The sequence below is a fragment of the Gymnogyps californianus genome, chromosome 1, assembly GCF_018139145.2.
Source record: "Gymnogyps californianus isolate 813 chromosome 1, ASM1813914v2, whole genome shotgun sequence".
NCBI classification, from domain to species: domain Eukaryota; kingdom Metazoa; phylum Chordata; class Aves; order Accipitriformes; family Cathartidae; genus Gymnogyps; species Gymnogyps californianus.
In genome coordinates, this window is record NC_059471.1 from 185,360,527 (window position 1) to 185,380,301 (window position 19,775).

General features: G+C 39.5%; 1 protein-coding gene across 1 annotated transcript in view; it reads right to left on the bottom strand.

Annotated features, from left to right (window-relative positions):
- The window catches only part of TMEM117 (transmembrane protein 117), a 227,358-nt gene that overhangs the window by 178,723 nt on the left and 28,860 nt on the right, over nt 1–19,775 (bottom strand). Inside the window, exon 2 of the mRNA XM_050903838.1 lies at nt 15,857–15,989. Coding sequence (XP_050759795.1) covers nt 15,857–15,989 — 133 coding nt within the window. The remainder of the gene's footprint in view (nt 1–15,856; nt 15,990–19,775) is intronic.

The following is a 19,775-nucleotide window of genomic DNA, read 5'->3' on the forward strand; positions in this document are numbered from 1 at the left end:
CACTGCTTGCTTTTTCCTGATCCTATGGTATCCTGAGACTGTTTGCAGCTCCTGCAGAGAGCCAGTAGGATGACATACTGGCAAAAATATCCAAGCCCTTAAATATAAAAAATACTCCTTTTGATTTATTTTTTGATTCTATAAATTGCATATTTTTGGATTTTACTTCCAGGACTTTTCCTTTTCCTCGATTGTTAGGGTAATTTTAAGAGACAAATCTTGATCCCTTCACTTCAGTAGAAACACTCCAGATTTATCATGGTATTAGAGACACTCATGCAGTTCTCAGATCAGTCTGTAACGTCTAGAACAGAATTTAGCTAGAAGGTGGCAACTGTAATATAGGCTGGTTCAAATGCCATGGAGTCTGCTTTAAAATGAACAACCACTCTAGTGATCTCAAGCCTCCCCACTGGGACTTAGGGATCTCCAACCACATTCTTAGACATTCCCAGGGCACCCTCAAGAGACATGAAGCCTCCCCATTCCTCAACCGCTGTGTTTTTCTTTGAAACAGTAAAAATTTACTGAGAGGAAAGGTGGAATCGGAAAACCTAGGGAAAGAATCGCAGAGGTCCTAGCAGCATTTGAAATTTTCTAACCCAGCCTACTGTAATTTTTAATGTATAAATCCTGAGCATAAGTTTGTGGTAAACAAAAAAAAATTATTTATTTACAGTCATTTTCGCTCTGTTCTCTTTTTGAAATGAAAAGCAGCTGGAACCAGTAATACCAGATGGGCACATACAATCATATGCAATGTTCATCACTACAGAATTCAAGCCATCTCTCTGACACTGTGTGCACTCTGCTTATTTACTGCCTGTGAATCACTTCATTTATGCAGCTGCAACATAAGGCAAAGCAGAACGGGGAGAACTTGGATCTTAATATCCACTGTGTGGAAATACCCCGGGGTATGGCCTGTCTCCTGGACACCGGATGCTTTCAGCAAGATTAAAAACAAGGTTTTCCTCCTCAACCCTGCCAATATGAGAACTGAGCATTCACTCTCCATTTCTTGGAGGAGGTAGACAATTCCTACTTGGAAAAAAACCCAAAACTGAAATATCTAAAAAGATGGATGTTTCTGAGTCACAAGAACTGATCATAGGTGGATTGGTTGTGCTGGTGTTATGCTCTAGCTTATAGAATTTTGGTTTCAACTTACTGGCAGGAATTTTTTGCTGCATTTTTTCCATCCTAACTTACATTCACCTTTTTGTATGCATATATGAAAACTGTTTCAGCATGCAATGCTTCTAGTGGGTAAATTTTGTGAGAAAGCCATTTTTAATTATCAACAAAATAACTCTGGAAAAGACTAAAAGATGCCTTTGCGACCTGAAGTGCTACACGTTGCTACATATGACCAGAGACTAAGAGGAATATTTTCAGCCCTGGAAACTTCCAGGCTTTTGTGACACATGTTTCTGAAGTCTATAATGTAAAGTTTCTTTTCTTCTGTCCCTGAGCCAGTCTTGCAAGCCTTGCAAGTACTAAGCCCAAGAAGCACAGCACACGCAGGTCACTAATAGCTGGTGTCACAGAACCAAAACTGCAGGTTTCTGCCACTGCTGCCACACTGCTCAGGAGTGGACCTGCTGTACAGGGAGGCATCAGGGAGTTCACACGCCACTGGCCTTCACTCCTCTAAGATAAGACCAAAAGCCCTGTGCAAGTTCCCACACTGTGCTTTATACAGAGCGGGGTGTCATCCTCCTGTTACTTCAGACAGCTACGTGCTAAAGGAATATTCCCTTTCTTAGCCTCACAAGCATTTTAAGGCTAGAAAAAGGTTCTTTTGATTCTATTATCATTTATTCATCACTGGAGAACTAATTGTAGGTGTTAAATGCTGCTGCTACCTAGTATCAACTTATGTTCTCAGCTACCATTATGTGTTAGACAAACTGGAGGTATTACAATGGGTCACCTGAAAGAAGCAGAACCTATTGTGTATCTTTACTCTACTTTTCAGAGCATGTGTCACTGAAAGCCATTTTATCACAATTCTTTTTACAAGTTGCTTCCATTTAGATAGGTTCTAATCATGTCATTTTCAATGTTTCATTATAACTTTTACAACCAGCAGTGCTCTCCATCACAGTCATGCTGATTCTTTTACAGTAAAAATGTCTCTAAAAATAAATTCCCAACCTACACTTTGCTAGGTGAGCATTGGTAAGTGGCAAAATATTTCTAACCTATCTGCACAGCACTCAAAAAATTTTGTGTAAGAAATCTTTGCATGGAAAATTTTTGCATTGGAAAATATTTGTATCCTAACTTACATCAATCTTTTTGCATGCATATATGAATACCACTTTGGCATGCAATTTTGGAATTTTGTGCTCAGCTATTTTCAAGCTCATTCATTCCTAAATTGGTGAATTGCATTAAAAGTTTTACTTAAAAAAAAAAAAAAAAAAAAAAGAAGAGAAAAAAATCTTTAAATAATAGACTCCCAGTAATGCCTTTAGGCAAAAGTGTACATCTTTAGAATAAAAAAGAGCCTTTTCATTTTTTCGGAAATAGCCATATATCACTAAAATTATTCTGTCTCTACATATATATATATATAGGTACCGATTCACAATCAAACATAACCAAGACACTCTAAAATATACTGTCCATTCGTCCTTTCACAGAATATCCCTACAGAATGGACAAGGTAAATATCTCAGTAGATGTAATTGCATTTTGTCTGAATAATACTGAAAATTTCATGTTAATTATAATGCTTTAATACTAAATTTAATTGAACAATGGTAACATGGAGAAAGCTGTGGGTACTTTCATTACAAAAAGATCTTTTCATTAATTTAGCAATTTTTTCTGCCATCTGGTACAGCCACGAGTAGTTATTTGTACATTATTCAAAACGATCTTTGAATTCTTGAAGAATTTTGGACTGATGGTTAACTTTTTACAGCAAGCATTCAATGTTTTATTCAAAATAATAACTGCATCAATTTGTTGTAACTGGTGTTTTGGCTCCTTAGTCGAGTGTGAAGTTCCTTTGGGTGCTGAAACTACATAATACACAGTTTTGGCACAAATACAAAAAAATTTAAAAATGGCAGTAAGTCCTGTCTCAAAACTTTGCATACTGTTGCTGCACAGCAAATAAAAACATTCACTTCAAAACCTGTAGATGAGTGTAGTGGGAAAAAGGCTTAAAATGTCTTTCTGTGAAGAAGGCTGAAGAAATTCTAAGACACTATTTGTTGTTTACCAGTAAAAGAAAATAGGATGTTGCAGCTATTACCAAGCAAAAATCCTGGATCATTCAGTGGGTATTCTGACTAAAGAACTCAGGATTTGGCATGAAGATTCACACAGAGAAGAAACAGCAAATGTATCTGAGTAATCAACCAAAAAAAGAAATGAAATAAAGCAAGAAAGCCTTTAACCTCCTCAGTATTTTTTGTAGACTACATTTCCTTTATCAAATCTTGAAAATTTCTCCCCCCCTCTCCCAAATTTACTGTCTTTTTTCCTGTTGGGGGACTAGAGATGAAGGTTTCCCCATATTATGAGTATTGCTTAGAGAAGACTAAGGATGACAGTCTGAGACCATAGTAAAAATACTGCTAGTTTCATTTTAGATTAACTCAGGTAAGTATCAATTAAAATAACGCAAGTAACAGGAATGAGATGCGTTATTGCTCTACCATCTTAATTTGTGCCCTTTACTGTCTGGTAAACTGAGTATTTCCAGTCTCTCCATGACATCCAAGGAGATCAAAAGGTTTGTATCAAACAAGTAGATTTTCAGCCACTTTTCTTTTACTGGAATATACCTGTTTTTTCTAAAAACTCAAAAACTGTTCACAGCTTTCATTTCACAGCCAAAATGTTAAAACTCTCTAGTTTGGGTGAAAAAATAATAATATTTTGATCAAAAATACAAAATTTCTAGATTAGAAAAAAGTAGTCAATTTTTAAATTGAATGAAACATTTAAAAGTTCACAAGTACAAGCACATCTCTTAATCTGCTGATTTGTAGAGTTACGAGCATATTAATGAATAGGTGTCACCTATGAGCCAGATACCCTGTTTTAAAAAAAATGCAGTAATCCTGCAGGTTAATCATTAAAGCACAGTTTTATTTACATCACACTTATAGATTCTCTTTAAACAGGCCTAGAACATGTGCAATTGCTGAAAAATGCAGGTAAATATTTTTTAAATGGACAACTTATTTTTGTTACAGTTGTAGTTTTAGGGTGATTGATAGTTATAACATTGGATAAAGCAATGGGGAGACATGTATTATCACTTGCTAAACTCAGACATTTCTATAAAAATGACAAATGACAACAAAATATGTTTTACAAATGCATGTACTTTCAGGGAGGACTGCAATCATAAATGCTTAAATGAACTCAAGTCATATTTTCTCTGAAAGTAAATCGGGTCTTTCATTTTCTTCCTTTTTCTCTTGTACTACTAAACGATGAAGAAAACAGATAATTTAGATTGCTCTCTCTAGCAAGAGCAGTTTAACTACCAGCATTAGTTTATGGCAACTACCTTGCCATAATCTGGCCAGGACTACCTCAAGTGCTCAATTTCATTCACACAAGTAGTCACATTCAAATGTGAGGCATTAAATGCACCCAGGGCCGTCAAAAGGGCACTACAAGAGACTATTATCCCAGGTGTTACCCTGTGGGAGCTGAAAGCACAACATGGGCCAAATTTTCTGAGTCACATCAGCTGTTGCTACTGCTGCTGCCAGAGGAAAGTGAGCACCTACAAAATTTCTTCCTGCACTTTCCAATTCTTTCTCTTCTCCGCCACGGCTTTCATGTTCAGCAGTCTCAATCACAACTGCACCCTCCACTCCAGCAGCCTAACAAAGCTGGGGAATAGGCTGCCTACCCATCTGCTGCTACCACCTCCCTCATTACTGGCAGAGATGCTAGGGACAGGTGGGCTTTCTGCTCCCCAGTTCTGTTAGGATGATAAAAAAAGAGAATACAGCAGCAGTACCTAGAGCAAGCAAATGTCTCACTAGGGTGGCAGCTGTGCTACATGTTTTTCCATTCCAGCTATTTGATATCTTCAGGGTTTTCAGCCAAAACGAAGAAGGATGAAAAGTGCCAGGAAGCATTTTCCTTCTTAAAAAACTGCTTTTTATGGAAGTGCTCATTATTAAATTTCTATTTATTAAAACTTTGTGTTTATCTCAATGTCCTCCTATGAGCTAAAAGCAAATGGGAGAAAGAAAGGCAATAATGGACCAGCTCCTCAGCTAGTGGAAACTGTCAGTAGTTCCCGTCAGACTGCCCTGCAGAAGATAAACTCCAATTCTAGTTGCATCCCTGGCAAAGGAAAAAACTCTTAGTAGCCCAGATTACAGCTCTACAGATTTCCTAGTTCGTGGTGAGAAGAGATGACCTGAGGACATGATTTCCTGTACAAGAAGACACTACACTCTACCCAGATCATCCTGACAGGCCTCAGGAGGTGTCTTTGGACTTCCAGCCTCCTACATCATGATTAGCCATAGACATATGGCCTCACATCATGAGGGGCAAATGCAGGGTAACCCACTAACTTTAGCCCAGGTTATTTTTCCCTTTGGAACTCAACAATCCGGATGAGAGAAAAGCATTTTTCAGTTTTCAGGAGACTCAGCTCGTGTGTGTCATGGGCAAGGAAAACAAGACACGTAGGCAGTAGCAATGCTATGGTTCCTGAACTGGCAAGAGGGCTGACGGAGCAGAGTATTTTCACATAATCCTAACGGACAACGCCACAGTGACAATGTCATAGTGTGATTAAGGGAAAACACTCTCAGTGTCCACATGTCAATTCAATCCAGTGTGGTATGAAATAAAAAAAGTAATGTTGTAGCCATTACCTGTGCCTTCAAAAAGGAAAAAAGATGTCAGTGAGTGCCCACAGGATGGGCAGAGGAAAAATCTGCCTTGTTATTGTACTTGTGATGTGAACAAAAACTCTTCAAAAATGGCCAACTTTACTATACCATCAAAAAATGAACATGTTCCTTCGTGAACTCTTTTATATACAGTTTCATATTAATAAAAACATATTAATTGACATTTTGAATATTTTAAATGGTGGAATTTTTTCACTTTAAACAAGCATATTATTTCAAAAAAAGAGTAAAAGCAAATACAAAATACGTAACAGCACCATAAATTAACTTTTGCATAAGGTTTAACTACATTGTGCCATGATCAATTTATCTAGCCAGTTACCCCTACCACTGGTAAGGATAAGGTCTTGTTTGAAAGGAGGAAAGGGGAATCAGTCTATACAGCCCTAAGACATTCCCAAAGTCACATCAGTGTCACCATGGCAACACCACAGGACAGCTGTGTCACAGCCACAGGGCTACTTGCTCCAGGGCTACTTGTCCAACCCAGGGCTTGAGCACGACCCCTTTGGTGCTGGACGTGCCTTTGTCCCTCGCATGCTTTTCCCACCGCAGCCTCCAGCATCCTTTGTATTTGCTGTTCTTAGCTAACAGGTCTGGCTGTGTTCAGCACTTACAGTTCTTCCCTCTGGCATCTCTGATCAGTGACAACCCTCTTAAAACCAGAGTTGTTAATTTTAGCAATAGGAAAAAATCTCTTACAGAAAGGGGGGTTTACAACAGTGCTACAACTATAGTTCTTCCCTAAACACTTACAAGTACCTGAGACTAATTCAGGCAGCACACATGACAAGTACCTAACTCCTAAGCTGGGTCCTCTGCCTATGTCTTGACAAAGAACTCCTTCCAGAACCGATTTGTGTCACTTCAATCTCTGTGGTTTGGCCTTTGCTCCTAAGCTACGTAAAAGAGTTTACAGGAAAATGGTTTGGCTTGGATAATTTTTTTTTTCCTTGCAGTTTGGTTTTCCCCACAAACTTCTCTTAATTTCAGTCATTCTATCAAAGTGATTAACATTGCTCTCAAACCGATCAACCTGTATTATGGATACTTCATGATAACAGAGCTCCAACTGTGCCACAGTTTTTCTGGCAGTCTTTGATCCTGCTGACCACAAGGTACTCCTGGGATGTCTTTACGGATAAGGGAGCTCTTTGGTATCCTGTCTACATCCATCCACCCTGGGATCTATGATGATTCTATGCCAGTTGTTCTGTGATGTGCAAGACCTACTTTGTCCTCTGTCTGCACAGAGTGTGGTTTGGGGAATGAATTTCCTAGTCTTTAAAGGGTTTGGGATTTCAGAATCATCATCTTTTAGTTACATCCAAACTAAGCATTTTCTTTGCTTTGCCGTTTCCTGGCTTAGGAGAAGGAAAAGCTTGCTAAAATCTACTTTACAGAAGACAGAAGCAGTATGGCAGATTTAGCACATGGAACCAAGAGGTACTTTTTCACCAGGTGATATGACTGAGAGTACATTTAGCTATAAAGGTTGAAAGACCTTGAACTAGCTTGGAAATCTTTTAAGTAAACTTTAATTTTCAAGTACTAATGCTGGCTCAAGAGACTTTTCAATCACAGTGACTTGGAAAACATGGTTTCTTTTGCAGATGTGATCTCACTAGACACCTGTGCCTTAGGATCCCAGCTGGGATGACAACCTGCAATAAAAAGCCTCACTTGAAGACCACTTAAAGACTGCAGCCTTCTGCATTCCTGGAGCAAAATTTTACATCTGTAATTCTTATAACTGTATTAAACTTTCTGCCTCTATATACATTTACATAGTGTAAGCCTGTCATGGCCTATGCTGTTTAGAACCTATGTGTATTCTAAGGGAATCCCTGTTTTCCACATACTGTTTGGGAAAGACTCATGATGGCCCCAAAGGATTAGTCTCTGAGAATGGCATAGAGGACTTACAGATTTGGAACCTTCCCTTCCAGCAGTTCACAAAAGCTTGAACTTTCAGAAGCTCACAGTATAACACAATTATCTTTGCCAACTGAGTAGGGACAAATATTGAGCCCTTTTTTCTAGCTGAGAGCTTGAAACAACAACAACAAAAAAACCAACAACAATTTAGGATTTGCCTTATGGCATGACTGCGGTATAAATACATAACTAAAACAGATATATACAAAGGATACATCAACATAAAGCTCATGAAACATATGGCTGGGTAGACACAGCTATGAAGGTTGTCTGGAGGGCTAATACAGATCCACTGTGGACCTTGCAGTTCTGTAGAACAGCAACAGTGATTAGGAAAACACATTCCTGTTTGTCCCTAAAACTCACTCTAAAAATTATGCTAATGATGACTAATCCTTGACTCATTAAAAAGCAATCAAACAAACTAAAACACAGAATCCTGAATGAGATGTGGTATAAAGCCTTCAGTAAATACACATTTCCAGGGACACAATAATCTGTATGTAGCTGCAATTGGGGAAAAAGGAAAAGGAACAGTAACTAATTTGGATAAAGGTAAAGTATTTAATGGAAAGCTATTATCATGGCTTTTAAAAATGTATACAGCTGTTTCCTTGTTTCAGCTTGTTAAACAACATGCAAGCCCTCTTTATATGCATTTGTCAACTGCAGATTGTAATTGGGTCCCAATTCACTAAATCACCACAGAGTCCTCTTCAAAATGAACCTTAATTAAAATTAATTAAAGGAATATTTTTTATTCCTAAGGAATTTCTGCTATTAATGTAAACTGTGTTGTAATTTCACGCTGCTTCTGTGAAAGAAATGAGCAATAAGAGAAGACAAAAGTACACCAAAAAGATGTACCTCTCCTAGTGCTTTATAAGAATAACTGAAACTCTTTGACAGCACAGGTAATAAATTCATGCCAAACCCTCTCCTGACACATTCAGCACTCAAAGACGACAATCCCGACAACTTGTATTATTGCTATAGTAATGTGACAATTAGCATCAAAAGAGAAGATGGTTTGTGTCTACAATTTTAATGACACTTTACAATGTTGAATAATGATGCACCTAAACATCCTTTGGTCAATTGAAAATCACTTCATCTAAGACAAGACAGCTGACATTTGTGAGACAAGTAGTCACAACTCTGATTTTTGGATGTCATGTGAAAAATACATCACTGTGTTGTAATTTTAAATATCAAAGCATGCTTTACTGACGTAGGCTCCCAAAGGAGAGAATGGATTTCCTTTAGGCAATATATTCTCCACTTAAAAGCAATACACTTGGAAAAACTTCAATACATATAGGTACTGACTTAGGTTATTTTAGTATGTTAAGCATACAAAAGTCACATATAAACGACAAAAATATGGGACAGTCCCTGGACAGTTCAAGACCCAGAATTCCTTTAAAGAAAGACACGATAAATTAAGGGCTGTGAATTTGCTTGTGGCACAGAAAAATCCAGAGAAAAAGTTTGATAGAAAGGATGCCGGTATACTTCCACTGGATTTAGCTTTTCTACCGTTAAAATGCACCCTTTGCTGCCACCACGTGGGCCTTGCCGCAATACACTAGGAATGAACACCAGTAACACTTTTTCCATCCCTCTGCAATCCTCTTCCTTCCAATTTGATTAAAAAAAAAGGTTTCCTCCTTTCATCTATGTTTCAAATACTGTCTTAAATAAATAAGCTCTGTTCCTTATCTGTTAGGTGTTACACAGCTCAAAATCACTGCTGAAGTTCAAGAATCGAAATGACTTTATTTAATGAATAAACACACAAGTCCCTCACTTTTTTAAAAAGTATTCAATGGTACTTTGATAAAAGACATACAACACCTGCACTTCACCCTACCTGTTCAGATACCACAAAGTTAATCGTTGCAAGAGTTCACCAGGTCAGGAGCTAGATGGGACTTCAAGCAATAGCCAGAGTTACTCGATAGCTGTCAGAACAGTACTTACGTTAGAGTACATAAGGCCTGAACTGCATGTATATAGGTAATGTTTATTATTAAAATAGATGGTACTCTGATATAAGATGGCTCCAGGCTGCTGGGCAGGTGGCACGGGCATTACAAATTAAATACATGCCCTTGATCTGAAAAGTGTTGAGAAGTGTCACAACTCTGGGCCCTGGACAGAACATAGGCACTTTTTTAACTGTGAAACCTTCCGTCCACACCTGCACAGCAGATTTATACTAAGCACATTTATATGAACTTTTAATATGCAGAAAAAAGCCTCCTTTCCTGTGAAACCACACTGGAACTGCACACCAGCATGCCTTGCAGCGTGCAGGATGCCATTGGTAATGGGGACATACCATCCTGAAACATGGAGTAGATCACGACGATGCTCATCAGTCCTCCAGCAGTGGCTATGGGCATGTGCAGGAAGAGGATGCTGGAAACATCTACAGGTTTGGTCACTCCACCACACAAGAGACAATAAAAGGTTGAGGAGGGGACTGCTCTCTTTACACTGCTTTTGGCTTTTTGACTGAGAGACCTGCATGTGCTTTGAAAGCCAAGATCATTCTAGAGTCATCATTTTCAAAAACCTAACAGCTCTCATCAGCACATTACAACCCTTAATTTTTAATGAAATCTCGATCTACTTTTTTCAGTCTTTCAACTCAAGCTCCAAAATAGCAATCAGAAATGGCCCAATATAAAAGACAAAGTGCAAGACAAGTATCTCATATGCCACTGGAGCGCCTGGAGACAAGCCTTCCAGGCATCTTCTGCAAGGGGGCAGAAAACTTGAGTGTGCTCACTGGCACTACGCAAAAGTTGCCAGACAGTTAACTTATCTACCCAAGATTTGAATACCAGTGCCGCACTGTATTTTGAAAAATGAAGGCCATGAGTCCAAAGACAAGGGCAGAAATCAGATCTCTGGCAAGGTAGCACAGAGGATCAGTTATAAGGTACTAGGGAAGGTCTTCAGATGGGAGACTACCGCGGAGCTTGGCACCTAACTGGATATGCATGCTGTGAATTGGGAACCACTGGTAAAGCCCTAAGAATTCAATAGCCCAACATTGCTCCAGTTTCCTCCAAGCAGCAGACAGAGGAGGATTCTGATGAGGTTTGTCCTTTTTTTTTTTCAACCATGCAATACCGTAAAACATTGTCATAAAATTCTATGTTATTGTCATGTGGTCCTTGTTACCATTCATTACATGAACTCCTGTTTTTAAAATGTTTTAAGAAATTCTTCAAGCTAAGCGATGCTGACCCTAGCTTTCTAGAATTTCCCTCTGCAAAACAATTTGCTTGTTTAATCCTCTGAGGGCTTTCCTTTGGCATGCTAGGCTCTGAGCTATTTTCACACATAGTAGGTTTGAGTTTGCTGCAAATGTTCAACAGCACTCCTGCTTATTAAATTTTACCGCTTCTAACAGAAACCTTGGCCTTGGCCAATGTTATTGGTCTTGTTCAATAACTAACTGTGTGTTATTAATAATGTCCAGCACAAGGTATTATAAGCATTTCAAGGACCCAATTCACGTCTTCAAAGACCATTAAGGTACTTGGAGAACGATCTCCTGCTCAGGACTGTATGAACAGGACCATACTGTTCAAGGCTGGATGGGGGGACCCCAGACATGGCCAGTGGCACACAATGTTTGCAGAGGGGTTGTGCAGTGACCTCCCTAGACGGACAGACAGACAGATGGCCACCCGGCTGCCTTGTGGTGCATTCATAGCCCTGTGTGACTGAGTGGCGCCCAAAAATTGTGCAGCCGCTGTTCGTCATCACTTCTGATCACGGTGTGCTGCCACCAGTTCACCCCCCTCAGCCTCACCCAGTGACCACTGGCAATGCTCTGGTTCAGCTTCCAAGCAAACTGTTTTCCCCTCTTCAGAGCACTGGTCAGAGAAAATGTTACGATGAAGTGACATGAGTTGAGAGACACTTCTGCAGAAGGGAAACCAGCAAAGCAGAAGCTGAGTACCACATAAGAGCAGCCACTATCTTCTTATTGTCCATAATCATAGACCTTCTATTCACTATATGCAGGCCTGTGTTGATGGAAATAGTGCTGAGTATGAATTAAGACCTCCAAACAGGCTCCCACAGCTGTTGTAAGATGGGTGAAGGAAGGAGGGATTTTTTTCAGCCATGTGAAGGCAAAGAAGAGTGTGGAGCAGGCAAAGCGACAGTGACAGATTTGACACAGAGGGCCACTTTAGATGGCAGCTAGCCTCTTCCTGAGGCTGCCTGGGCTCGCTGTGCAGAGGACCATTGTGTACTATTTGTGATGGACTGTTGTGCAGAAGCATGATGGACTGCAACATGACAGACGTCGTACTTCTGCTCGTGTGTACAAAACCACCACAAAACTTGTAGCATGAACAGCAGATCCCCGGGCCAACGTACGTTACACCGTGTTGTATCAGAGTCCCTCTCGCAATGTACCGTATCACTGGCTAACACGGACACACACCCATTGAGAAGATGTAATCGGCAGTGCCCTTCTTGCTACTTCAAAAACTTAAAATCCGAATTACAGAGGAAATTCAACGGCCTTATTCAAACTGCACAGTTCAGCCCCTAGCATCACACAAGATAGTATTTTTTCTGATCCTCTATAATTGGTTTTACTGTTCTCCAAGTATTAAAACTATTCCAAAATAAATCTCTCCTTATTTGAGCATAAAGCACTACTTAAGGTTACTCTGACTTTTGCAGGAATGGCTTTTTCTGCGTTATTCTCACAGCCGCCTTGACCAGGCCTCCTCTCTAACGGCTGCTGCTCTGTTCTGACTGACTCATCCTGCTATGCTCCCCAGGTCTCTAAACCTAAACCTGAATAACGGCTGAACCTTTCCACCTCTGGATCATTTTCACATTTAGGCTCTCTACTCCACATCTTTCTTGCAGAGAAGGACCAGCTAGACCAAACACCTTGTTCCTGAAGCCTGTGCCTCAACCCTGCTGGGCCTTCAGACGGTTACACAAACTGGGCCTGACGTGGGCCCTGTGCCCAGCTCGGCTTCTGCTTACTGTTTTCAGGAATGAGAAGCGGTAAGAAATCATAGCTGCAGACCATTCTCTGACAGCTTTTCAGACATGTTTCCTCACCAGATGTTCAGCTCTGACTACAAGACCAATGACCTAATGGACAGCAGGTCAGTGCCATAAACTGCGAAGTCCTTAAAAGGAAATGCCACTGAAAAAAGAAGAGGGACTTAAAATTTAAAAAGATACATTCCAATCTGTAACAAAATTTTCAGTTCAAATAGTCACACTTTCAGCCAGCAAACAGCTCTATAATATATATTCAAATACCAGCAACTTGTTCAGCTTTTGCTCTTCCCAGCAAACCACAGTCCCTACCGCTATCCTTTTTTAAAGGATACATTCACACTTGTTAGGTTTGCCACACTAAGACACATGTGAAGTGTCTTTAAAAAGACTTCTAAAAAACCTCCAAATCTTGGCAACTGTAAAATATACCTTCTTAGAGATGGTAACATGACAGAGCTTTAAAGCACTCCTGGCACAGGTTTCTCGAGCCCTCAACAGGATATTGCTTCTGCTGCGATCATCCACGCTGGCATGCACATGCAAGACATATGATCCTCCTATTCATGAACCACATAGGGATTTTCATCGATGAGACCAAACATCTGACATAAAGAAACTTGTCAGAATTGCTCTCTTGCCAGCGCACAGAGCAAGCTGAATCAGAGACAGGGCAAGGAGCAAACACATGCAAAAAAAAGAGTGTTTTTCACTCAGTCTTGTAGACAGTAATTGTAAGGCTTTCGTAGCCCTTGTATTGGAAAGATGTGTATTCTGGATGCTTGTGTTTCATAGGAGTTCATAGGCAGGCAGGTCAGCTTGTCTCTACAAAGACTGTAACCTCCATGCAGGCAGACTCTGACCTCTGTCCTGGAAGCCAGTCTCTCTGGTGTCAGTCATTTCAGTAAGGCACTGTGGCAAAAGGCGTAGACAGAGGTGTTCTTTTGCACAGAAGTACAAACCATGAAGCAAATAGTTTCCATAAGGATTGCATTTACTCAGGAAAAAATAATCCAGTCCTTGAAACACTTTATTATGGCAACATGAAGTAGTTGGCTTTGATGATGTTTGTTCTAGAAACCCTCTTTTCAAAAGTACTACACGTTGTCCTACCTCAACTTTGAGAGGACTGATCCAAGGGCTCTCTTTGATGGTTTACGTTGTGCATTCTGAGACTGAAACTGTTTGTTCCATACCCACTTGCTGCCTTTTTGCTGGAATGGACACCCAAAACGGCTGTAACAAGCCTTCAGTCCACTTCGAAAAAGGTAGTGTGATTCCCTGAGCACGGTCGGCTTCCCAAAACTATCACAACAAATCTAGGCCTGGGGCATAAGCTCCAGGAAAGGAGAGGCTTCAACCCGCAGAAAGCAACAGGGCAGATAGATTGACTGACACCAGCTATTTTAGTACTAGGTTGTGCCTATTTCCATGAATGCAGATGCTGATTGCCACACAATCTCTTCAGTGCAGTTAATGGAAGCTTGTAACAGATATCGGGAGCAGGAATGTTGACAAGGACAAATGAACTCTGATTTCCAGTCATGAGTCAAGCTTTCAAAATCGTTAATGCTTCGTCTAACAGCTAGTTATAGTTTATGGAGCATTAGAAATACCAAATATAAATCTTAACATAATACCCATAATAGTATCACTATTATAATAAAGTAAATAGAGAAGCGAGAAACCTACAATGCTCCCACCCTCCTCATTTCAGGGATGACTATTCTGCCTCTTATTGGGCACCTATTCATATTTACCACATCATTACCATGATCGTTTCCTAAAACACTCGCTGATTCTGCTGCTTTACCTGCCTTGCTCAAATCAATACATTTAGTCTTCATGTCACAATCTCATGATTAGCCCAGCTGGTCTGTGTTTACGTTCATTCAGTGACACCCAGTCTGCCTCCTACTCACCTTTTGTTTTATGTCAAATTGGTAACAGGACTTTATACACTGCATATTTTTGTTGACACTTAAGATCTGTAACACACCACACCAGGGCCCATTAAATAACTCTTCATCAGACTCTGTTGGTATGGCTCTGATATTCTGCTAAGAACAAGTCATTCAATTATTTGCACTGTTCTTCAACTCATATATACATTGGGTTTCTTATTCCTTGCTAGAAACTCTTCAGATGCTATCTTGCCTTTCATAAACAACATGACTCTATTTTTGTCCAATGAACTCATTTTTTATGTATTAGATCACTAATAATGTAGGCTTTCTTAGGAAAATCAACACACAAAAGTGGTGTTAATTTTGAGATAATAGGAGAAAGTAAGTCTTCTTAAGCCAGAAAATTAATATAAAAAGCTCCATTTAAAATAAATCCAGACATAATAAAAAGATAGCTGTTCAGCCCTCAGCCAACCATAACTTTGCCCTGTCAGAGCACATTATGGGAAAAAAAAATAGATTTTAAGGAATATTTTTAACAAAGTGGATCAGCAAATATTATTGGACATAACCAAAATAGCACTATACTACACATTTAATGTTTGTGTTTTCAGTGTGAGCTTCCTCAAGTTTCGATGTTTCAATTTCTTTCAACTTTAACCCTGAATTTCCTGAGTATGCACAATAGTAATGCTTATACTTTTAAACTATTCAGCTCTAACTTCAAATCAAATTTGTTGAGCTATAATGTTAAATTAAAAAAAATAGATATAATGTTCATTAGTACCCTGATGTAATAGTTACTATCATTAGTCTAGGACCCTACTTTTTACAACTGATACTTTAATCTTCTTAGCTAATTAGCCAATTAAATTACTATTGTACCTAAATTCAGAAAGCAGAGGAATTAAAAAAGATAGTGAATACTAGTATGTTTACATTTTGGTAAGCTCTTGTTCACTGCAAAGCAGCATAATATGAAAAGTTTCCAGTAGAATATATTCTAGAGAGAAAGAGACAAAAAGAAACTCTGTAACCTACCTCATATTCCCTGCCATAATGAGGAACAGATTATAAATGTGAGAAAAAATGAAGAGGAAGAGGATGGTACTGAAGAACATCGTCATCCAAGACCCGTGGTCCTCTCGAAACATTTTCAGACGGAGCAACTGACCTGTGGTATGGATATTATGAGAAAGCATAGTTTAGTCAGTAAATACATGTTTACATGTTAACAGAAACTGTTACATCCTAACACACCAAAACAAATGCCACAGCAGGGAAGATCTCATGGAATTAGTCTAGACCTCAAGGCAAGAGCCAGCCACTTTTTAGTGGCATTTGAGCAATGTTTTGAGAAACAAGTCTATTTATACATTTTGAAGTGTCTTAAGTACCTCAGGCTGTGTGAGATCCGTTATTTGCTGCCAGTTATTTCTGGATCAGTAACAAAAGAGTCATTAAATCTTGATGGTTGCCTGTCTCTTTCCACTGACTACAGACAGCATCAGGTCAAATGTCATATGACATGATAATAGTGATCTCATCATATGTGTTTGTCTAGCTTGTGAAAAACACAAACATGGAATAGAATTGAGGATTCGGGACATTTGCCTCATGACAAAAAGAGATTATTTGCTTTTCTGAGAAGGTGACAGCAGGACCAGTTGAGGATGAAAGAAATTGCCTGGACTAGAGGGAAACTCCATGTATCAGAGGAAAAGCCATCCCTTGAGTCAAAGACAACTCTTGCTTAAGTCCAAAAGTGCACAAAAATACATGGTTAGTAATAAGTAAATTATAACCCCTCCTCTCAGTAAAACTGAGATAACAATACTGTGCAATCTCATTGCTCCTCTATTTTGTGAGGTAGTACAAGGCTGCCTCATGTTCTTGTCTGCCGGTCATTTAATGTCAACATAGGAAACTCTGAAAAAGTCTTAGACTCCAATACTACTGAACTTCTCAGCTGTGATGACCTCACCCAACGGTGTGATATGCACTGGGCAAGTGCCAGGAGCCTTAGAATCAGTTTCAAATTCTACCAGAGACCTCCAGTGACATTAAGGACAAACCATTTACACTCTATGCTCAAGTCCTTGATCCACAAAGGTGAAGAATAATATTATTCTCTTTCTTACAATGTAGACTTTTGCTACATTATACCACAATAAGGCCACAAACTGAGTAAGCCTGTAAGTGGTAACACAAAAAAAATTGTATCACAAAAGAGAATAGGGATTACAGCCATACTTATAATTATTATTCATTTCCTAGTCAGATATATACATCAAATGTTTTCACTGCATCACAGAGAACTAAACATTCCCTAGAGTATTTGAGCTATGATTGTTTCTCATGGTAATGTTCTTGCCATTTCACAAATGTTATATTACAAATTTGTCAGAGCAAGATTGATTTAACTGTCCTATCCTCAAAAGTCTTACTGCAATATAACACTCTTCCCCATCCTGCTTTTTGTAGTTTATACTTGGTTTTAATGGCTCGTGCTTTTTCAAAGGCTAAATAGGAGCGGGTGAATGATGGTGGAAAGGTGTAGAAATATTTTTTCAGTGCTTGACTCCCAGCAAGAACAACACCTAACATCCCAGATGGGACTTCAAAACAGCTTTGTACCAACAGATAATATTTAACATGTTTAAGAGCAATATAGTTGCTACAGTGGTCATTTTTACTATTAAGGTAACATCAGAAAGACTGATCAACTACCAAGCAGTTTATTAAACTAAAATTTGTCAAATGCTGAGTTATAATGCCTCGCTGCAATATTACAAAAAAGCTCCTACAGTCTTAATATTTTTTCACCATTCCTACATAAGGAAAAATCTCAGTTCCTTATGCACATTTTTTCTGTATCCTATTTTCAAATGTTACACACTGAATATGAAGTCCAAGGGAAAAAAAGAATGCAACAATAACTTACTAATAATGGTATTTTTTAAGAGATGCTGAGAAAGATTACAGACCATTACAATTCATTTCAAATGCTAAAAACCAGTTACTGATTCATACATCATTTTCCTTTTCCTGTTTAAGAAAGCTTTTCTTGTGTGAAGTAGTTGAAGTATGTCCCCTGACATACATTATTTGCTTCCCAAATTTCAATAGGAAATCAAATTATGAGTCTGTGTAGAATCCTGTACTGTGTGTTTTTCTTAGACCTAAGCACTTTAATCATGCGATGTGTTATACTTTATTCTGCAGAGAATGCCTTTTTCAAATAGCGGTATTCTTTGAAATAGTGACAATTCTTCTTGTCACTTGAAAAGAAGCTCTGCTTACTCTCACCATTGGTCATAGGTGAAACTTTTGTCATGTTTTCTTCAGGAACATATTTTTCCCGGACTAGCTTTCTTTCTCTGTCTTCTCCTCTTTGTCCTTCTCCATTATCATAAACACAGGAGTTTCTCACCTCTGTTTCCTGTAGCCCTTTACCCTTTTCACCCGCCCATACAATTTCATTTTATCCAATTTCCAGATCTTCATGTCTACTCTCACCCCTCTTTTCCTCTTCTGAATCTCTCCATCTTGTCCAGCCCTCTCCTTTCCTAAAACAAACATATCTACTGGGTTTTAGCATCATAATAGCCTCTGTATTTGCTTCTGCAAGAATAATCTATCACCTTTTTGTCTTTCATCTCTAAACTCTTTAGGCATACTGTTTGTTCACTGTCTGGAGTTTTTTTCTCCTGGAGCTCTACAAGCCTGGTACAGCTCTTTGAGCCGTTCTTACTGGAATTTCTAATGACCACTTTCTTAAAGCTCAGCCATACTAGTTCTTCCTCATCTGGGTGAGTGTCACACACCTCAATCCAGATGTTCATACTCTTCTTGACGTCCTGACCTCCTTTTGTGTTCACAACTCTGTCCTCTAGCAGGTTGCCTTTTACTGCTACTGATTTTAGTAGGTAGTTTGTGTAGCTCACCGTCTCTCATACTTGCATGCCCCTATAATTAACAGAGTATCTTTATTTTATCATGGGTTACCATAGATGGTCTATCTTTTTTCCAGATAGAATTTTTCTTTTCTAAAACCAGGTGGACTTTTTAACATGTTCTTTGATTGTTTGGAGTATTGAAAACCGCACCAGTTAAAGAGATGGGAATTTGCTTTTGCAAGGCAGGGAGTGCCACAGCAGAAGCCAAGAGGGCTAAGGAAGACAATGGATAATTCAAGCAGTAAAGTGAAGGACAGCATCTAATGAGGAGATAGTGCAGTCAGGTGCTAGAAGATGTCAAAATAGGGAAAACAGAAGGAAGATGAGGATCCGGACAGGAAGTATCAAGAGAGATGATATAGCAGACTGAGAGACGGAATGGTCTGAGATGGAGGCAATCCCTGGGAGCTGTTGTTGAACTGCAAAGTCCAGTTTCAGCATGGATTAGGGCTGGACACATGGGGAAGCTATAAAGTGCAGGAAATTAGTAAAAAATGTGAGGTGTTCATTCAGGGAATGAAACAGGAAGATCGCAGGACTGGTGTGTGCTGCTGAAGACTGGAGATGCAGGTTTGGGGCAGGAAGACTGGAGGACCTGGACCAGACCTGGGCTATGGGCTGAAGTGGTAGGTAGGATTTGAGCTCTGGAGTAAGCAGAGGTGGAAGATGGGAGTTCTCTGACAGGGCTGAGATTTTGGAACAAGGTGGGAACCGTGAGGCAGAAGTGATAGGCAGGTAGGTGGGGTGAACCAAGCTCTGCGATGGGGCAAGAGCAACATAGGTCCTCAGACCAGTCCAGTAGTAGGGCAGCAATAACAAGGATTCTGGCAGTGAAGAAGGGGGAAGGAAGAGAAAGTGCAAACACACATATACATGCCCCAAGCCCCTGTACTTTTCTTTTCTTTCACTACTGGAAACAATGACAGCCCCAGGCCTAGCTAGACTGGGGATGTGCAGTAAGTCTGTCCTTCCCTAAAAAGCAAGCAGAGGCTGCTATGGCA